The sequence below is a fragment of the Schistocerca cancellata genome, chromosome 3 (assembly GCF_023864275.1).
Source record: "Schistocerca cancellata isolate TAMUIC-IGC-003103 chromosome 3, iqSchCanc2.1, whole genome shotgun sequence".
In the NCBI taxonomy this organism is placed as follows: domain Eukaryota; kingdom Metazoa; phylum Arthropoda; class Insecta; order Orthoptera; family Acrididae; genus Schistocerca; species Schistocerca cancellata.
Window position 1 is genome coordinate 699587389 of NC_064628.1, and position 22013 is coordinate 699609401.

Consider the following 22013-nt stretch of genomic DNA (forward strand, 5'->3'; position numbering starts at 1 on the left):
GCAGCCAGATTGAGGGTTCCCTGAAAACTGATTGTGACAGCAATGAAGTTAATAAACTTGAAATTTAATTAATGACTGATGACTCATACATACTATTCTGCATATGTTGGCCTGATCAGTTTTGTTCTGGATCTGTTGAAGACAATAAGAAACCTGCTCAATAAACTTGACATTTAGCCTGTTTAGAGGCCAGAAAAAAAAAAAAAAATCATTTCATAGAATGTTTAATGTTTCTGATATTTCACGATATCTTGCCTAAATTATAAATAATTTTGGACTGCAAATACAGTTAACTACCTCTAAAATGTGCAGTACTTCATATATCAAAGCATTTGTTTATCAACATTGATACATATTTTAGTCATGCATTTTACATAATACCAAGGATAGCAATAATTTATTTCTTGCACAATGTTGGCATATAATTGGAAGCAGGGGATACTGATATTGCAATCTGTTTAGTTGTCACCTCTTATATGTAAAATTTCCTCTTTGTATTTTATAACAGCTGCACAGTCTCAAGATGACTATGAGTGAAGTGTATGGAACTACAGATTGCTCCGAAAAGTGCCGGAGACTCATTGCTTGTTGTTTCGAAATACAGGAACAGTTATTAGAAAAAGAGGCCAATTTGATGATGAAGCTCAAAGGTATTTATTAACTAGTTTATTCTTTTGTGAAGTTAAAGCTTTGGATATTGTTATTTTGGAAAAAAAATTTTAATTCACATTGCAAAATTCAACATAAACTAATGAAATTCTTAGCCACAAATACCATAGAGTAAGAGCGTGGGTCAGTGGGGAATGTAGTTAAGGTGACTGCTATAACAGTGCCATCCATGCAAAGTGAAGGTTTAATTATGTCTGTAACACTTCCTGAGCCTTTGTTTGTTGGCAAATCAGCACAGCTCTCATCATCAATCCTTTGCTGTATATTGTTCATATTCAGACCTATCTGTATTTTATTTTCACTCTAATACTTCATTGTTAATTGTACATATGTTACATCAATAACCATGGAATGACATTCCACCATAGATGCAGGGTGGTGAAGAAGGCGTAGGCCTTTAATGTAACTTTTTCTGCTGCAGCTGAGATTGCTGAAAGAAATCTTTTTCTTGCTTTGTTGGATGTGCTCTGTTTCATTGTCCTTCTTGCATAAATATAAAATGATTAAGTGGATTAATGAGTAACGTATTCCACACCAACATATTTTGAGACTTGGGGTTTATTTTGTAGGAATAATTTCACTACATAAAAGAAAACACTTGTGTGGAATTTATACTGTGAACGACCACCTTTATTGTACCGCACAAACACAATAGATACATACGTAAACGCGGGAAACGAACACTGTTTGGTCCTCCAACGAACCCCGCTTGCAAAGAGAATCTCTCAGTGTCTTGTTGACTATCGACTTGTCACTCCCCACTCCCACATAGCCCCCCCCCCCCCCCCCCCCCCCCCCGAAGTGCGGAGCACCCGGTATGGTGGGGTACTTAAACTTCACCTCTCGGCCTGCCCGAGTGCGGATAGTGCGCGTGTGGGTGTTGCTTGATGATTCCATTGCTGCATTAGGTCCCCTAGTGTGGGGCTCCTGTGGGTCACAGGTGTCTGGTTCTGCAGAAGGTGTGGGTTTGTTGCAAGTTGTGTCTGAAGTTATCTCTGAGACTGTAGTCGGTGCTGTCATTGTCCAAGCAGGTTTCACTCGCTCAATGGAAACCTTGGTCGACTTTCCCTGGAGTAGGATATCCATTGTGTGTGTGTACCATCCTAGCACTTGGTATGGTCCAGTGTACGGTGGCTGTAACGAATGATGTACCAGGTCTGTGCGGAGCATGATGTGGGAACAAGTATCGAGGGACTTGTGTATGAACACTGGGTGCGTGCCATGCTGAGATGTCGGGGCTGCACATAGTGTCTCTGCCTGCTTCCTCATTTGTTGCAAGAGGTGAGGTAGTTGTGTGTCTCCTGGGAGAGGAACTGGTGCAGGGAATTCTGCTGGAACACAAAGTGGTTCTCCATATACCAACTCTGCCGAGGAGCAATTGATGTCTGTTTTTAATGCGGTCTGTAACCCCAACAAAATCAATGGCAACGCTTGAGTCCATGAGTCCTCGTGGCACATCAGGGCTGCCTTTAAGGTCCGGTGCCACCTTTCCACCAAACCGTTGCTGGCCGTGTGGTAGCTAGTAGTCCGGTTTTGTTGGAAGCTGAAGAGTTTTGACAGTTGTTGGAAGAGTGTTGACTCGAACTGTCATCCTTGGTCAGTGGTAATGAAAAATGGGCACCCAAAACGAGCCACCCAAGTTTCCAAGAATGCCCGTGCAGTAGTCTCTGCAGAAATGTCCCTGATTGATGTAGCCTCTGCCCACCGTGTGCAATGATCCACTGCCGTAAACAAGTACCTGTAACCTTCTGAAGGGGGGAGGGGCCAGACCAAGTCAATGTGTACATGCCCAAAACGTGCCGTTGGGTTTGGGAATTGTCCTACTGGAGCGCGAACATGACGTCCCACTTTGCTATGTTGACACTGATAGCAGCTGCGGGCCCACTCCCGTGTATCTTTCTTGATTGAAGGCCACACAAAACGGTCCATCATTAATTTCACTGAGGCATTGGTTCCCGGGTGTGCCAGGTTGTGAATGCTGTTGAATACCTTTCGTCGGAACTGGGGGGTGATGTATGGGCGTGGTCTAACGGTGGAGGTGTCGCACCATACCTTCCATGGGCCGCAGGGGACGTCCACAAGTTGTAAATGTAGGCCAGTGGACGGGTCCACCAACAAGGACTGCAGCTGCACATCTGAAGCCTGAGCCCTTGCCAATTCGGAATAATCCAACATTGGACTTATCCCATTAATGCGTGAGAAATAGTCTGCCACAATGTTGTCAGCACCGTGGATGTGACGCACATCTGTCGAAAACTGGCATATAAACTCTATATGGCAGGCCTGGCGGGGATAACATGAATCGCTGACTTTGTAGAAAGCTGCCACGAGAGGTTTATGGTTGGTGTATATGGTGAATTGCCTGCCCTCAACGAATGGGCGGAAGTGCCTGATGCTTTCATACATTGCGAGGAGTTCCCTGTCGTATGCACTCCAATGAGTTTGACTCATCTGTAGTTTTTGTGAGAAAAAACTTAGTGGCTGCCAATGACCCTTCACTCTCTGGTGCAGTGCTGCACCGATTGCAGCTTGGCTTGCGTCCACTACTAGGGCTAGCTGAGCTCCTGGTGCAGGGTGTGCAAGCCCCACTGCGTTGTGAAGGCTGTTTTGCAGTGCCTTGAAAGCCAAGTCCATCTCGGGTGTCCATGGGAGTGGGCGCTTGCCAATTTTGTTGTGTCCGGCCAAGGCATTGTTCAGTGGCGTCTGGATTGCTGCTGTTCCGGGGAGGTGGCGGCGATAGAAATTTATCATCCCTAGGAATCGTCGGAGATCGTGGTAGTTTCGAGGCCGTGGTAGGGTACGCAACAACTCCAGCTTCTCTGGCAGTGGGGAAATGCCCTGAGCTGACACTTTATAACCCAGGAAGGTTACCACGGGTTCCCTGAACACACACTTGTCCTTGTTAAGTGTTATTCCATGGGCACTAAGCCTGCTTTGCACCTCGCTTATGTGTTTCTGATGGTCATAAACATTCCCCGAAAACACCAGAATATCATCTAAATCGGCGAGACAATATGGTAGTCCTCTTAGCACGCTGTCTAGGAACCGTTGCCATGTCTGGGCAGCGTTTTTCAGTCCAAATGGGATCACCAAAAATTCAAACAGCCTGAATGGGGTTGTCACTGCAGTCTTTGGTATGTCCTGCTCTGCCATTGGGATCTGATTATAAGCCTTACGGCAATCCAAAACACTGAATATGGTTGCCCCGGCCAGTGAATGGGTGAAATCTTGTATATGTGGCACAGGGTATCTGTCTGGAACAGTTTGGGCGTTCAAAGCTCGATAATCACTGCACGGGCGCCATGAGATGCAGAGGAGAGGACCACGGACTGTTGGATGGCTGTATAGTTCCTTCCTGTAGCATCTCATTGAAAATGGCCTTGGTTTCCCACAAGCGATCAGGTGCAAGCCTGCGAACACGTGAGGAGACTGGTGGGCCTGGAGTTGTATGGATGTGGTGCACCGTCTCATGCTTCGCTCTGCTCTTTCTTGTTCCCTGTTGTAGTTTGGGTGTTGCCTTTGTGGTTGAAACCGCAGGAGCCTGTTGTTGTGTCATCAACTGTTTTGATGTTTGAGCCATCTGCCGGTCAGATTCCTTCGTTGCTATGGTGTCCTCCCAGGTTGGTGCACTGAGGTTATCTACCCTTTGGCATGCATGAGAGGTCGGACGTCCTTGTATTCCCAGAATAACCCATCCATTGGCAGAATGGACGAGTTGTGACTTGTGTAAATCCACGGACAATGAATGTTTTGCCAGGAAATCAGCACCTAGTATAGGTTGGTCGATATCGGCCATAACAAAGGTCCAGTTACATTTTCCTGGTAGCCCAATGTCCACCGGCAGTGTTTTTTGTCCATATATGTGGATGACTGAATCATTGACTGCTTTCAAAGTGGTCTCTTCAGTGTGTTTGTCTGAAGGGAAGAAATTTCAGTGCGTTTGTCTGAAGGGAAGAAATTTACAGGCAGAGTGCTGACATCTGAGCCAGTGTCAACCAAGAACATCCATCCTATAGAGCGATCGGGAACGAAAAGTCTTTGTGAAGCAGCGTACCTTACAGCTGTGGGAGACGTCGATCCACATAACATAGTCCCGTGCTGAAATGGGGGTGTTCTCCTTCCAAGCGTCTGTGAGTTTAGGCACAGTTGCTTGTTTTCACGGTTGGCTGTGCCTAAAGCAGGCCGTGGGATGCGTTTGGGTGCGAGCAAGGCGCCTTACACTTCGTAGCTTGCGCGCCAAAGCGCTGGTGGAACCAGCAATAACCGGTGCTGTTGTTTGCATGATGCGGCGGGAGCATCAGCTGGCGACGATGCATGTGTGTGTCAGCCACCCCAACGTCGCGTGGCTCTAGCCGCTGCAGCTGGGCAGTCAGCTGATCAATGGCAGTGCGGAGAGATCGGAAATCTTCGGTTGCGTCCGGCGCTCGTCGTGCGGTCGTGGCAGCACAAGCTGGAGGCGCCGCGTCGACCAGCTCCAGCCGTGCTCGGCTGGTGTCGTTGGCCGAGGTGGTTGCGGCGGCGGCCACTGTGGCGCGTGAATCGAACAGGGAGTGCGCTCTATCGGCCACTTGCAGCAACTCGCTTAATGGCCGGCCCTCGTGGTGCAGGAGCTGTGTTATCCGCTGGTCCACAGGTTTTGTACAACGTGAAATTAAAGCCGTCTTGAGAGTGATGTAGGCTTGTTGTGGTGGGGGTCGCATAGTTATATCCGATACCACTGACGACGCATGTTGGTCCAAGTTGCATATCACTAGCGTGAACTGTTCAAAATCGTCGACTATTTGTTGCTGCACGAAAATGTTCTCCATAATAGCGAACCAAATTTCTGGACGCTCGGGAACGAAAGGTGGGGGCCGAATTTGTAACCGCAACGCGGGTGGGCCACGATCACTGGCGAACGGAAAGTGCGAAAGTCGTGGGAGCGGTACTGACGCGGGTGATGAAAACGGGACCACTTTTGGTCTGATATCGGCGTGTCCTGCGGGCTGGTTGTGCGAGGCAATATCCTGTGGTGGCGGCGTGGGACCCAGCGGCACACATGGCACGGTTGGGAACGTAACGTCGTGGGCGAAATCGGTTTGAGATGTAGGCGTCCGTGGCACTGTGAACTGAGGGTTTTGCTGCATCGTGTCGAGCTCCTTCTTGATATTTTGGATGATGCCGTCGATGTCGCGGAAGATGTTCTGTGCAGACGACATGTCGATACGAGACATTGCGGAAAATATCTAGAGAAACTTGCGTACTGTCACACTGCTTAGTTACAGGGTCACCACTTATGTAGGAATAATTTCACTACATAAAAGAAAACACTTGTGTGGAATTTATACTGTGAATGACCACCTTTATTGTACCGCACAAACACAATAGATACATACGTAAAAGCGGGAAACGAACACTGTATGGTCCTCCCAAGAGCCCCACTCGCAAAGAGAATCTCTCAGTGTCTTGTTGACTATCGACTTGTCACTCCCACAATTTTAGCTTTCTGCTACAAAAACTCTTTGAAAAAGCCAAAAATTGAATTTGTTATGTGAATACTAAACTGAAATAATAAAAACCTTCAGTCAAATCTCTTTACCTAACATACTTGAATACAATAGTAGCAATTATTTTTGTTTATCTTGAGAAAAATTGTCATTTTGCAAATCATTATGCATTTGCATATATGTTACATAATTAATTTGTATAAAGTGTGCATGTTAGAAATTTTTTTATTAATGGTGTGTTTCTAAGAGTAACATCCAGCATTTTCATCTGAGCATTTGCCACTATTAGATCCATGGGAAAGATCTGAGAAAAACCGGAGCAGATGACTTCAGCTTAAACAAATAATTTTTCCCAAAAAGTTTTCTAATGAGTGGGTTTAGGATGTGATGGTTGTTGTCTTCTAGCCAGTTACTCCACCTTGGTCCTGTGTCATCAGAAATGCTACAGTTGTACAAGTGTATGAGTACAGTATGTAACTATGAAGTACATCTGTTTCCTGAAAGTGACAACTGCCATTGATATGTATTTTAGCACATACGCACTCCCTTGTGAAATATTCTGTAAGAGAAAACATTTTGTTAGCTTCAGTTCATTATTGTTATTTAAAATTTTACTTAAATTAAATTCATAATATCGCTCATTAATTGTTCGTCTATGAGAGAATCCAACAGTCATGAGATTTCACGTGCAAAGCATAACGTATTACACTCATTTTGTATAAAAAAGCTTCCATAACATGAACACAAATCCCACCACCTGGCATGAAACATGTGAATCATTTAGCATTTGTGTACATGAAACAGGTTGAATTCTGTCTATCACTTGTTCTTAGATGTAAGCAGCTCATAAGATCCATATGTCACAAAATTTTTAACACATGCAGCAGCAATGTAGAAGGTGCTATGGGTGTCTGGTGCTTCTTATTCATGTTCAGCAATCAATTTGGAATGTTTTCCTGTTTAGTTCATTTCTCACTCACAGTATACATTGGATTCAGCATCATTCAGCCACGGATACTACCATCTTTTACTTGTGAATATATTACTGATCCTATGAACAGTGGAAATTCATGGATGCCTTAATACTTAATATAAATGAAAATATAACTGATTGATGTGAGGTGCTTAGAAACATGTAAACAGAAAACAGTATCCACAATAGCTTTCATGCTCTTGCTCTTTCTCCAGCAAATGTGCACACATTCATATACACAACCCCACAAGCATGCAAATGCACACTTCGGTACCTGTGTGATTTTGTTTGTGTGTGTACTTTTACTAGAGAAAGAGCAAGAGCTCAAAAGCTAGTGGGAATACTGTTTTCTGTTGCCTGATTCTTTGCACCACACATCAGTCAGCTATGGGCTTTATTTTATGTATTATTCACCGCTCATAGGATTTTACCTCAGGACATTGACTCTTCCTGTCTTCTGCTGGCCATTGCTGGCTGCCACTGCTACCCCTCACTCACCCCACCCCCCATCCCCCCACCCCCCACCCCGTCTGCTCTTTTTAAACTCACATTAGTTCACTATTACATAGTGTTAAATTGTCCTGCAGGGACTGGATGTTACAAAGTGCTTAGCAAATGCTTGTGTGTCACAAATAATGTGTCTTTTTCTCTCACGGATTTGAAATTCGGTATCTTACTTAATATTAGCTACTATATAATATTTGTAAGCAAACATTATTTACTACTGTCTCTGAGTTTAACTCATTCATGTACTCACTGCTAACGTTAAGTTATTGACACTAGGTCTCTTCATATTACACGTTTCTCATGAATGGAAGTCTCAGCTAAAAGTTCCTTTAACATATTACCAAAATACTCACTTTAACCACAGCATAACATTGCTCTTTTGTACTTATTTGTAAATCCCTTGCATAAAAACAACACATTCAATGGGGGATTTGAATCTTAGTACATTTTAATACGTAAGGATCGTAAACACAACAATACATTTGCATGCTGGCCCACCCACCCACCCACACACACACACACACACACACACACACACACACACACAATGACTAATAAGAAAAAAACACAAATAAAATTCACATATGTCTATATTCAATAATTTCTCTGTATGCTGGTTCATTCTTGTTCTCTCCTTGTATAGCTGTAAAAATACTTTAAATCATGGTAAGCATGTAGCCTTTGTATGTGTCCTGAAGTTGTATAACATACCAAACACATTTCTTCATGAAGAATGGAAACTTTGTAAACATACCATACAAGGCAATGATATATTTCACACCTCCTCGTCCTTTGGGCCTCAACACTTCCCATTTCTCTGTATATTTAGCTGACAGTGACAACAGGATGATTTGGCATGAGGACTAAATCTCACACCTTATACTCTCATTTTTGAGCTCTTTTTCTGTCAGATACTCTTTTGTTCTTTTGCTCAGTTTAGCATTGTAATTACTGCTTGCCTCACTTTCTGTTCTTGTCCAATGCTTGTGCATTTACATTGAAGTATACATTGTGAACTTTCATTTCGTTCTTTGTTCCTAAAAATTAGTTCATGTGACTTAAGGTCAGTAGATGAGTATGATTTCCTAAAACTGATATTGATAATCAAACCAGCTTCCTTGTCTTTTAGAACAATGTAGTCTCATAAATCAGTTCAGTTAATGAAAAATTTGTTCTGTTAGGCTGGATTTCATATAGTATTTTGATGTAAGTATTTGCTTAATCCCAGAAGCTGCTAAAAAGTTGTGCCATTGATCACAAGTAAACTGTCTTCTGTTATCTGATATTATGTCTGGTTTGCCAACCTTCACAAGGTAAGCATCATGAATTCTCATAATAAATAATGTTTTTATTATGTTTTCTGTCACGCATAGTTTCAGATACTTTGTAAACAAACCATACAAGGCAATGATATATTTCACACCTCCTCGTCCTTTGGGGAAAGCACCACAACAGCAACTATTTATAATGGCTGAGTGGGGATAATCGGATGTAACTCTCCTTTTGTGAATTTATTATTTGCTTTGCTTTTTGACAAAGTAAACAAGATCTCAAAACAACCTGTACTTTCCTTCTTGCATTTTGGAAGTAACAGTACTCACTTAAATTATTAACTCATTTTGTGACACCCAAGTGCCCCGACACATGTCTTTATGCCAAATCAGTTTGTTTTCAGTCTCCAAAGGAATTCATACTAACCAGTTATCCCTGTCAGGCCCTCTCCTGTAAAATAATACTTATTGGTTGCTTGCTGTTTCAGTCTATTTTCAGAGTTCCTTTTGCTTTCAACCAGGTAAGATATGTGTCTTGGAACTGGAAGTATTTATGCCATGTTCAGTCTTTCACCAGTAAAACTTCTACATCTCCAATCTCTTCCTTACATGTAGACAATTCTTCTAATCCTCCCCATAATGATGGTAATGCATCTGTGACTATTTTCTGTTCTCATTTAAGGGTAATTATTTCAAAACTATATTCCTGTAGGGATAATACCTGGAGGTACTAACCATACATGCAATTGTGTACAATTGAATAGGCAATTTATAGCTGTTCTTTTCTCTTTAATGTCAATTGTTTCAAATCTGTATTGCTGTAGGGGCAGTGCCCAAAGTGTAACTATTCATGCAGAAATGTAAAACAGAGTAGCAGACATAGAGCTTTATGATCATTGTGTATTTTGGTATGGGGCCTGTTAAATAACACTGAAACCCCCCAAATGCCAATACTATGGCCAAAGATTAAATTTCAGTTGTGAAATATGACATTCCACAACCTGTTAACACTCTGCTTCTAAAGTGCAAAAACTTAATTCTTCATTAATAGCTTGAATCTGAAACAAAAAAAGCTCGCATGTCAACAGATGAAGGATCGGTTGCTACATTGAAATCCAGGTTTAAATCTGAGTGGTATAACCTGTTGACTTGGCTCAGCCCTTGTTTAGTTATGCCAAAGGCATATTGACATACTGCTGTCCATTCCCATGTCATATGTTTCTTTAACACTGAGTTTATACTTTGTACAGTCTGGATGCACTACACTCCAACAACCCTTCTCACAGCAGTGACTTATCAGCAGCCTAACCTCAAAGAGAACATCAGCTATGAATATCAACAATGCAGGAAAAGATAAGATTGCTACTTACCATAAAGAAGACATGTTAAGTTGCAGACAGGCACAATTAAAAGACACTTTCATAGAGCTTCCAGCCACAGCCTTCATCAGCAAAACAAAAACAAACATCTTTCATGCAGGCAAGCAAGCACACTTCATGCACAAATTACTGCGACCTCAAGCGTCTCAGGTTGGAATGCAGCTATCATTTGGGGTGCAAGCAGCAGTCAGGAAGTGTGGGAAAGGGAAAGGGGTGGTAGTGGAGGGTGGGGAGAGAGACAAACACAGTCACAACCTCAGGAGGTTATGGGGCAGGGAGGTGGGGAAAAAGGAGCCAAGTAGGAGAGGACTGGGGAAAGAGGGCAGGAGCATTGTCAGAAGGCGGCAAGCAAAGATGGTGGGAGACAAGAATGGGGAAGAGATGATAGCACAGAGGGGCTGGAAACTGTTGGGTGGAGGCTGTGGGGACAGTATGTTAGCATAGGCTGCAGTCGAGATAACTGCAGGAGCAGAGAGTGTATTGTAAGGATAACTCCCATCTGTGCAGCTCAGCAAAGCTGGTGGTGGTGGAGGGAAGGAGCAGCTGACTCGGGTAGTGAAGCAGCCATTGAAATCAAGCATGTTATGTTGTTATGTTCAGCTTGCATTTTGCGCCTACTTAGCTGTTGGCCACAGTTTGACAGTGGCTGTTCATCTTGGAGGACAGCTGGTTGGTAGTCACAGCAATATAAAAAGCTGTTCAGTGATTGCAGCAGAGCTGGTAAATTATATGGCTGATTTCGGAGGTAGCTTGGCCCATGATGGGTTGGGATAAACCTGTGACAGGACTGGAACAGGAAGTGCTGGGTGGGTGGATTGGGTAGGTCTTGCATTTGGGTCTTCCACAGGGATATGATCTTTGTGGAAAGGGGCTGGGATTGAGAGTGGCTTAGGGATGGACTAGGATGTTGTGGAGGTTGGGAGGGTGATGGAACACCACTTTAGGAGGGGTGGGAAGTATCTTGAGTAGGGTGTCCCTAATTTCAGGGCATGATGATAGGTAATCAAAGTCCTGACAAAGGATATGGTTCAGCTGTTCAAGTCCGGGGTGGTTCTTGTTGATGGTAGGACGATTGGGGCAGTGGAGGGGGGGGGGGGGTGAGTGGAAATGGCATGGGAGATCTGTTTGTGGATTAGGTCTGGGGGATAGCGCCTGTCTGTGAAGGCCTTGTTGAGACCCTCAGTACATTGAGCAAGGGAGTTCTTATCGCTGCAGACACACCATCCTCAGGTAGCCAGTCTTTATGGGAGGGATTTGTTTGGTGAGAAGGGGATGATCTCTGTCAAAATTCAGCTACTGTTAGTGGTTGGTGGGTTTAATGTGGACAGATGTGTAGATGGAGTCATCAGAGAGGAGGTCAACGTCTAGGTAGGTGGCACACCAAAGTGGATGGGAAAGAAGATGATAAGGTTGAGAAGGTTGGCCCTGTGTCCAGTTCATATCATCAATGAACCTGAAAGAGACTAGGAGTTTGGCATTTTGGGATGCTAGGAAGATTTCCTCAGATGGCCCTTAAACAGGTTGGCATAGGACTGTGACATGCAGGTGCCCATGGCTGTGGCGCAAGTTTCTTTCTATACCTTCCCATCAAAGGAGAAGCAATTGTGGGTTAGGATGAAGTTAGTAATGTGTATCAGGAATGGGTTTAGAGTCTGACGGATGTTACGAAAGGTAGTGTTGGTGGTACAACTGTTGGCATGAGCGATGTTGGTGTACAGGCTATAGGGAGTGACGAGTAGGGATCCAGGAGATAAAAGGGTGGGGATACTGGAGAGTCAATGAAGGAAGTGGTTGGTGTCTTTGACATACGAGGCTAGATTAACCCATTAGTGCTGTGCATTGCCATATGGCAACGTTTGTAACACTTGTTTTAAAATTGTTGATTCCACGACATTAATGAAGTGAAAGTGTTGGCAGTACTGTATTCCTTTCCGCAAGACTGTAAAGATCACTACAATGCAACACTTTTAACAATACATTTAAATCCTGTGGCGTAAGTAGCGTTGGAAGTCGTTATTTGCCAAATGACGAAGAAAAATTGAGTATATATTCTTTGGAGGTTACTGCTTGCTGTGAAATAAATTAGGTTCATTTAGGCTGTTTGAATGTCAGTGTTGCCATATGGCAATGCTAGGCACTTGTACTCAGTAAAAGGACGAATTTTCTCTTTTTTCATTTAGAAGAGGTTTCTCACTTGCTTAGGTGCTGGAGATTCTTTATAATGACAATATTGAAGGTGATGTGTTTGTTGAGCCCCAAAATTATTTTCCAAGAAAGATCGGGGATATTTTGAGACAGCAATAGAGAAGAATGATGGATTATTGTATGTGCGGTAGCTGGACAACTCTGTTGTCACAATGATGTCTTCTTCATGTGGTGCACAAGAAGTTGGCCAAGTCAAGAGATTCCCGCAACTAAAAAAGCAAAGTATAATGATTCCCAGACCAAAACTGGTAGCCAAACATAATACATATATGGGAGGTACTGATCAGATGGAACAGAATCTAGCATGCTATCGCATTGCAATAAGAAGCAAGAAATGGTACTGGTGTCTCTTTACATGGTTGTTAGATGTACCATACAAAACAGTTGGATTTTGTATAATAAAGCAAGAAACCAAACCATTTCTCAGTGTGATTTCAAGAGAGAAGTAGCAACAGTGCACTTGCAAAGACACCAAGCTTTACCAAAAGGAGCCAGGAGACCATCTGCATCAAGGGCATGTTCTGACAGCTGCATATCAGATTCAGTTAGGTTTTATAAGACTAACCACCTCGTCCAGCACACAGAAGGAAAGAAGAAGAAAAGGTGTGCACACAAGGACTGTAAATCTATTGTGAGAACAATGTGTTCAAAGTGTAATGTGGTATTGTGTATTAACTGTTTTATTCCATTTCATGTAAAATAATGCCGAGTTCAAGATTTGATTTTTGATTATTAATTGTACCGTGTTATAAAGTATCAATTGTATGATGAAGACTGAATAATAAAGTTGCACAAAACTTGTATATGTAATAAGAAATTTAAATAACCTACTTATTTTAGTTGAAGTTGTAATCCACATAAATTTAGGTAGTTAAAGCGCCTAGCGTTGCCATATGGCAACATCAAATATCTCGCTAATGGTGGTAATGACTTTCATCGAAACAACTCTGTTGTGTAATTTATGCCTTTTACAGAGATAATAACGCAATTTTTTTAAAAAAGTCACGAAAAAATTAATTCCGACGCTAATGGGTTAAGGGCAATTGGTTGGATGTGTTGGCCAATGAGGGCCGAAATTCTTTCAGTGGGGGCACAATAACAAGACACAATGGGGTGTCCAGGATATTTGAGTTTGTGGATTTTTCAAAGCATGTTGAAGATGGATGTGTGGGGTGTCATAGAGGTGAGGAGGGAAATGGATTCAGGGGAGAGGTTCTGGGAAGGGTGTAAGGCTTTAAGCAGGTATTGGATGTGGTATTGGACTTTTGGGATGGGATCACTCACAGAGTTTATAGGTGGAGGAGTCAGATAATGGTGGAGGCCACCTGTCAACTAGTCACTGCAGTTCATAACAACAGTGGTGGAACCTTTGTCTGCAGGCAGGAAGATTAGGCAGGATTTGTTTTGAGGTCATGTGGCTATTCTTTCTTCTTCTGAAAGGTTGATAATCTGAGGAAGGGACCTGGGGAAGGATGGTGATGCTAAGTTGGAGGAAAGAAATTCCTGGAAGGTGACTACTGGTGTGTAAGTAGGGGGAGGGATCACAGTTGGATGGTGGTATGGATTGGAAGAGTCACAAACTTCTTTGAAGTTGAGAGTTTCAGTGGAAAGATTAACAACAGTGTTGCAGGAATGTTTTGGCTCTGGATTTGGTGAAAAGTTGGTGGGCAATTATTGGGAATGTGACAAGTTGAAAAGGTCAACTAGGCAGGGTTTAAGTGCTATGAGGGTGGACGAGGAGGAACACAGTGGGTAGGATAGTGGTTGAATAGTGATGCCCTGAGGTGGCAGTAGGATGTCAACAGGGTGCATAACATATGGTGTGGTGTCTGAGATGTTCCTCCAGGAGCTGGAGAGCAAAGGATTCGTTTACAGAGATGTGATCTATGGAGTAAGGATTGCATACTTCTTTGCTGCCAATCCCTCCAACCAAAACCACCCTAATTCTAACATTGAACCCTGCCTCCTCCAGTTCATACCACCAACCAACCATGATCCTTAGCCCGCCCCGCCCCCCCACCTCCCCCACCCCTTCCACCTCTACACAACTAGCCACCTTCAAGGAATTTTGTACCTTGAACTTAGCATCACCATCCTTCCCCAGGTCCCTCCCTCAGAACATCAGCCTTTCAGAAGAAGAAAGAATAGCCACACACACTGTAATAAAAAATCCTGACCTAATCTTCCTGCCTGCAGACAAAGGTTCCACCACTGTTGTTATGAACTGCAGTGACTAGCTGACAGATGGCCTTCGCTAATTATCTGACTCCTCCACCTATAAACTCTGCCAGAGTGATCCCATCCCAGAAGTCTAATACAACCTCCAATGCCTGCTTAAAGCCTTATGACTTCCCAGAACCTCTTCCCATTTTCCTCCTCACCCCTATGACAACCCACACACCCATCTTCTACATGATTTGAAAAATCCACAAACCCAACTGTCCTGGACACCCCATTGTGTCTTGTTATTGTGCCCCCACTGAAAGAATTTCGTCTTTCATTGGGCAACACATCCAAGCAATGGTCCATATCCTAGCGTCCTGCATCAAAGACACCAACCACTTACTTCACCGACTCTCCACTATCCCCACCCTTTTATTGCCTGGATCCCCACTCATCACTCCCTATACCCTGTACACCAAAAACTCTCATGCCAACGATTGTACCACAATTGAACACTACCTTTCCCAATGTCCTTCACACTCTAAACCCATTCCTGATACACCTTACTAACTTCATCCTAACCCACAGTTACTTCCCCTATAAAGGGAAGGTATAGAAACAAATCCATGCCACAACCATGGCCACCTGCATATCACGCTCCTATGTCAACCTGTTTATGGGCCATCTGAGGAAATCTTTCTAGCATCCCAAAATGCCAAACCCCTAGTCTGGTTCAGGCTCATTGATGATATCTTCATGATCTGGACTCATGACTGAGACTCCCTATCTTCATTACTTCACTATCCCAACACCTTTTGTCCCATCCAATTCATGTGGTCCTCCTCAACCCAGCGCACCACCTTTCTAGATGTTGACCTCCTCCTCTGTGATGGTTCAGCCACACCTCTGTCAACATTAAACACAACAGTACATGCATTTTGACAGCCGTCATCCCTTTCACATGAAAATATCCCTCCCATAAAGCCTGGCCACCTGACGAGGTGTGTGTGCAATGACAGGAGCTCCCTTGCTCAGTATGGTGAGGGTGTTACCAAGGCCTTCACAGACAGGCACTATCCCCCAGCCCTAGTCTGAAAACAGATCTCCTATGCCATTTTTCCTCACAGCCTCAATTCTCCCATCACCCCAAAGAACCAGCCCCAAAGGAGTGCTCCTTCATCAACCAGCACCACCCTGGACTGGAACAACCAAACCATATCCTTTGTTATGGCTTTGATTAGCTATCATCATGCTCTGAAATGAGTGACATCTTACCTGAGATACCTCCAAAGTGGTCTTCCATCACCCACCTGACCTCCAGAACATCCTAGTCCATCCCTATGCCCCTCCCAATTCCACACCCTTGCCACAAGGATCATACCGCTGAGGAAGACCCAAGTGCAAGACCTGCCAAATCCACCCACCCAGCACTTCCTATTCCAGTCCTGTCATAGGTGTTTCCTACCACATCAGGGAAAAGGCCACATCTGAAAGCAGCAATATCATTTATCAACTTTGCTCCAATCATGGTGCAGTTTTTTTATGTTGGTATGACTACTAACCAGTTGTCCAACAGGATTAACGGCAACTGCCAAACTGTGGCCAAGAGTACAGTAGACCATTCATTGGTACAACATGCATCTGAACATAACACACCTGGTTTCAATGGCTGTTTCACTACCCAAGCCATCTAGATTCTCTCCTCCACCTCCAGCTATTCTGGACTATGCAGGTCAGGGTTATCCTTGCAACACATTCCTGGCCTCAACCTATGGTAACATACAGACCCCATACCCTCCACCCAATAGTTTCCACCCTTCTGTCCTCCCCATTCTCTTCTCCCATCATTTGTGTTTGCCACCCTCTCCCAATGCACCTGCTCACCTTTCCTTGCTCCTCTCCCTTCTCACTTCTTTGCCCTTTGCCCCCCCCCCCCACCACCACCACCACCACCACCCTACCCCACAACCTCCTGACACTGCTTCTGTTGGCATTCTAGTTCCTGCATGCTCTGGCAGACAGCGTTTGTCTCTCTCCTGCCCAAACACTACCATCACTTCCCCTTCCTCTCTCCATCCAGATTGCTGCTTACATCCCATGTAATAGTTGCATTGGGGCCTGAGATGCAGGAGGTGGTGGTTATGTGTGTATGACATGTGCTTGCTTGTGTGTATGAATGGTGTATCTTTCTCTTTTGCCGATGAAGGCTGTGGCTGAAAGCTGTATGTAAGTTTCTTTTAATTGTGCCAGTCTGCAGCTTTACATGTCTTTTTTTACAGTAAGTAGTGATCTAGCTTTTCCTACATTGTTGATTAACCTCAAAGGGGTTACATCATCAGATGACAGAGCTTCAATTATGCACACTGCCTAGTCCAGCTAGTGGTGGAACAAGTGCCGCCAGAGGTCACTGGCCCCATGGACCTGTTTGCCTCCATGAGCCACATGATCACAAATAGCTCCTCTAGTGTCGCTATGCTGCCTGGGTACTTAGGGCAGTGCAAAGCCGCTTCAGGTGCTTCCATTAAGCTCTGTGCCAGGTGCCAGCTGCATCCACAGATTTTCAAACAGAGTCTTGACTGGAACCTTCACTGTGTACGATGGTGTGCCACACCCACCATTGCCAGCCAAGGGAACTGCCAGTGTCTTTCACGATCTTCTGGACTTGGCATCTGCATCAGAGATGATCATGAACTTGGTATTGGCTGTTGACGTTCACTGTGTTGTTTCATTCTACTTTTGAGTGAATAATAAAATTTGACTGTTTCACCATTATAGCTTTTTGTGGACTTATGTAAATTCAGTGCGAATCATGAACTTTTGCAATCTGTTGTAGTGAGTAACTTCTTCCCAAAGGAGGAGTGTTTTGGTTTATGTACTTCACAGTAAAACTGCTGTGTGTTGTTTACCTCAGATGTGTTTTCATTGCACCTCAACCAGTGCAAGACTTACTAAGTGGCAAGGAGAAGATGGTTTGTAAACCAATATTTTCACTTGTGTTTTGCACCCCAGGTATACAGTGTCAGTATGCATACAAATCCTACGTTGTGAAGACCATGGTAGTGAATTTTTGCTCCACCATGCCTAACCCTTCCGATGTTACTACTCAGATGTTGCTACTACTCCGCGGCATGCAACAAGCTGTGCACACGATAGTGGACAAGATAGTGACCACCACCACAACCATGTCCAAACACTGTGATGTCCAGCTGGTTGTCCTGCATCGATTCACTGTGAAAAGATTCAGAGGGGCATTGCCATCATTCCAAGTGTCGACTGGAAGATGAGTGCTGGGAAGCTATGTGGTCAGAATGGAGTAACCATTCCTGGCCCATGGTATTATAGCTAACACCTAGCAGTATGCATTATTTTTAGCCTATGCAGATCTGGAAATTTATCTGTTATTTCAGGAACTCAACCATGAAGTGAAGCCCAATGCCCTTCCGAACAATTGCTTAAAGACTTTTACTAGAATATTTCAATGTTCAAGTGCATGTTAGGGTGCCACACAGTGTTTCTTTTAGCAGCCACAAGCTTTCAACAGGACCGTGTCTACTCGTCATCACTGATATTGTTCAGATTTATGGTATATGCAGCGCCTGTCCAGAAATGAAAGTGGTGTAAGTGAGAGCTCCAGATGGTTAAGTGTTTGGAAAAAATAGCAATTTTGGTGCAGGTTGGGTGAGGTATGAGGTGTTCATGTTTATGTAGTCTCAAGGCAGAGGTTGGTGCAGTAGGAAAAGTAATCCAAGGGTTATGAAATTGAGTCCCTGTATGGAAACATTTTTTTGTTTTTTTTATTTTCCAAGTTTTGTTACTTACACTGCACATAAACCAAGATAATGCTAAATAAGCATTTGATGTGATGAAATCCTATGTTCAAGAGAACAGATTTCTCCTTTTAATTGACTCATGGGAAGGACAAACAGATTCACAATTACAAAACAAGATTTTTCAAGATGAAAGAGGATTGCCATTGTGCAGTAGCTAAGTGATCCCCCCCTCCTCAAATACATTCCGTTAGTGCAACCCTGCTTTGGCCAGTTTCATCATCAGCTAGAGAATGTGATCTTATCTTGTCAAGAGAGAAAAAGAAATCACATCTCAAGAAGACTGCATCAAAATACATTCCATTGTATGTCACTAGCTATCCCTATGAATATCTGGTAAAATGTTGCAATACATGTGGTTTTCATACCAAACTGTGGGATGAGAGAGAATCTTTTGCACATTGTAAACCATGTTAGTTTTTGTATAGAAAAAATAAATATGTAGTTGTAAAAATGTGGGGTTTATAATGTTTGCAAACCATCCAGAAAATTACTGCTTCCCCATTTTTTATTACCTCAGCATGTGTCTACCATCAGCTTCAAAATAATAAAAGTATCTAATTTTGTGTATGAAGTTCTCATGTATACCTCACCATTTTTTTTTCTGGAAATTTATTCGCAATCCCAAATTTTTCTCTTTTTCTTTATGAAAATGTCAATAACACTATATATTGAGCGTTATTTCATTTTATTTTCAGTGTAAGTAACGGAAAAATTGAAAATAAAAGAATTTTCACATAGGAACTCGAATGCACGAACTTCAGATTACTGTTCTTCTTGGGTCCTGCCCACTCGTCTTGTATAGGGTGCCTAAGGGATGCGGCATTCTTGGAATGCTGTACAACAATACAAGCAAATAACATTAGTAGTTTTACTTCTATAAAGCGGATCTACAATACTTAACTTAAATGTACAAAGGTGTTACAAGCGATGGGTGACACGCAACATAAATCCGAGTCCTGGCTACATACAACATTCAAACAAGCAATGGATATGGATCACTACAATCTGATATTTTAGCACTCTCTGTTAGGTCGTGCTAATGCTGCCCTCCAGTGTCTGAATACTCAGCACTGATGTCCAGCTTGGCTGACAGGAGTGGTGCTTATATTCACTTCTTGCAGGTGTCACTCCTGTTGTGGTGTGAGCCTAATCAGCACACCATTGGCCGACATTGTTTCACTGCCTTCTCTGGTCTTGCATTCTTCGACTTCATTCTGGTGCTTGTGGTTACACCAGAACAACAAGCAGTGGATATGGATCACTACAATCTGATATTGTAGCACTCTCTGCTAGGCCGTGCTAATGCTGTCCACTAATGTCCGAATACTCATTACTAATGTCCAACTGAGGCTGACAGGAGCGACGCTTATATTCACCTCTTGCAGGTGTCACTCCTGTTGTGGCATGTGGCACTGTCTTAATCAGTGCACTGTCTTAATCAGTGCATCTTTTCTTTGCCTTCTCGAGTCTTGCATTCTTTGTCTTCGTTCTGGTGCTTGTGGTTACACCAGAACAGTTCTGGACTCTTCCCAGTGTGTCAACCACTGCTTGGGAACTACACTAGTGTAAACAGCTCATGCTTTGCCTGACCCATGCCAAAAATGCTACTTTTCTAAATGCTTGCCCATCTGGAGCTCCCACTTCCATTCTTTCATTTCTGGACGAGCTGTACATACATGATAAATTTGGATGAAATCAGTGATGATGAGTAGGCATGGTGATCCCCTTGTGAATGGACCATCTTATAGGGAGAGAATAGCCAAATTGTAGGGTTTATCACATGACTATCAGTTCTAGTGCACTAAATGTAAACAGTCCTACACAATTTCCCTTGTTAAAGACATGGTTACTGTACATTCACCAGATGGAAGACTTCGTAATGAGCTCCTCAAGCAAAAGGATCCACCATTAGAGACTTATCTCCCAATCATTAGGGCTTTTGAACAGTCTGTACAGTCATCATTAGCATTACACGACACTTTGAAAATGTTTGTGGCTGGCCTGACTAGCTGTCTCCAACCCTAGCCACTGACTTGATAGCATTTTGATTCGCCTGGGGCTGGCAATCCCTCGAAAAATGTTCATCACTCGCAGTGGTTACTCTCGTGCAGCCACTGTTTTATCACTCACCTACAGCAGCAATGTTTTAATTGCCTGAATAAATGTTCTTCCTGCAACAGAATAGGACACAAGGTGGAAGTTTACCAACATTCCCTCAAGATGGAACCCCTTCCCCTACAGTTGAGAAGGTGCCTGACACCTATACTGTGCTCCCTGTTTGTGATAGACTCTTAATGCTCATGGTGAAAATCAATGCAGTCCCATTGGATTTCCAAGCTGATATGGGTTCTTTCATGAGTATCATGATTTGGGAGACTTATCGCCATTTGAGCTCACCTACACTACAAGAATTCTCAGGATGCATGCATAGCTACAGCAACGATACTATCAACATGAAAGGACAGTTTTTGGCTTGCATTCAGGATCATTCCACTGCTTTCATGCTAAACATCTTGCTGGTAAACATTTAAGGAATCACAAACATTCTCAGTTTGGATCTTTTTAATACTTTGGACTTGGAAGTAAATGACTCCACCAAGAGCATTCAGCCACCAGAGGCTAGCTCATACTTTAGCAACTTACGTTCCAAGTACAATACAGTCATGACGCCCTCCTGCCAACAGCCATTCCCTGTTTCTTCAAAGTGTGGAATGTTCCATTTGCTCTCAGTGATGAGCTGTAGTCAGAACTACAGTGTGTCTAAGAGAAAGGCAGTCTCACTGCAGTCCCCAGGAGTCGGGAGTGTTATTGTGGAAAAGCCATTTCACTTCAAATTTACAGTCACTTCAAGGTCACAGTCAACACACAATCCACCACGAACACCTATCCAATTCCAAAAGTGGATGACATAACGGTGCAACTTGCAGGAGGCAAAATTTATTAGCAAGATGCTTTCTTTCAGCTGCCTGTGGACGAAGCATTATAGAGCATTCTGCTTGTTAACATTCCTTTTGGACTATTCCGCCATAACAGGCTTCCTTTTGATACTGCCAATGCTCTGGCTATTTTTCATTGGTACTTGGAACAGATGATGTGGAGTGTATCCAGCATAGCAGACTATCTTGATGAATTCTAGTCATTACAGGAGTTGCATCCAACCTTGATGTCCTTCTTAATGTTCTTTAACAAGCCAGTGTCAAGTGTAACATTTATTGTCCCTCAGGTGGAGTATCTTGATCATGTTCTCAGTGCTTCAGGAATACAATCCACACCCTAATACATTTAAACAGTCCAGTAACTTCTAGTCCCAAAGGACATTAAGTAATTACAATTTGTGCTTGGCCACCTTAATTATTATTGCAAGTTCATCCCACATACCATGGTCATGATGGAACCACTCCATCAGTTGTTATATAAAAATGTGAAATTATGCTCTTTGATCCAGCAAAACCTTCAATTGTAGCAACTGATGCTTTTTATTATAGCTTTGGTGTGGTGTTATCTCACATAATATATAGTGTGGAACGTCC

The 22013-nt window shown here is 43.3% G+C and overlaps 1 protein-coding gene across 1 annotated transcript in view; it reads left to right on the forward strand.

Moving 5' to 3' along the window:
* The first annotated feature begins 405 nt into the window (after positions 1-405).
* LOC126175687 (uncharacterized) overlaps positions 406-22013 on the forward strand; it is a 40439-nt gene continuing 18831 nt past the window's right edge. Inside the window, exon 1 of the mRNA XM_049922620.1 lies at positions 406-650. Within this exon, the coding sequence (XP_049778577.1) occupies positions 524-650 (127 nt within the window). The 5' untranslated portion in view covers positions 406-523. The remainder of the gene's footprint in view (positions 651-22013) is intronic.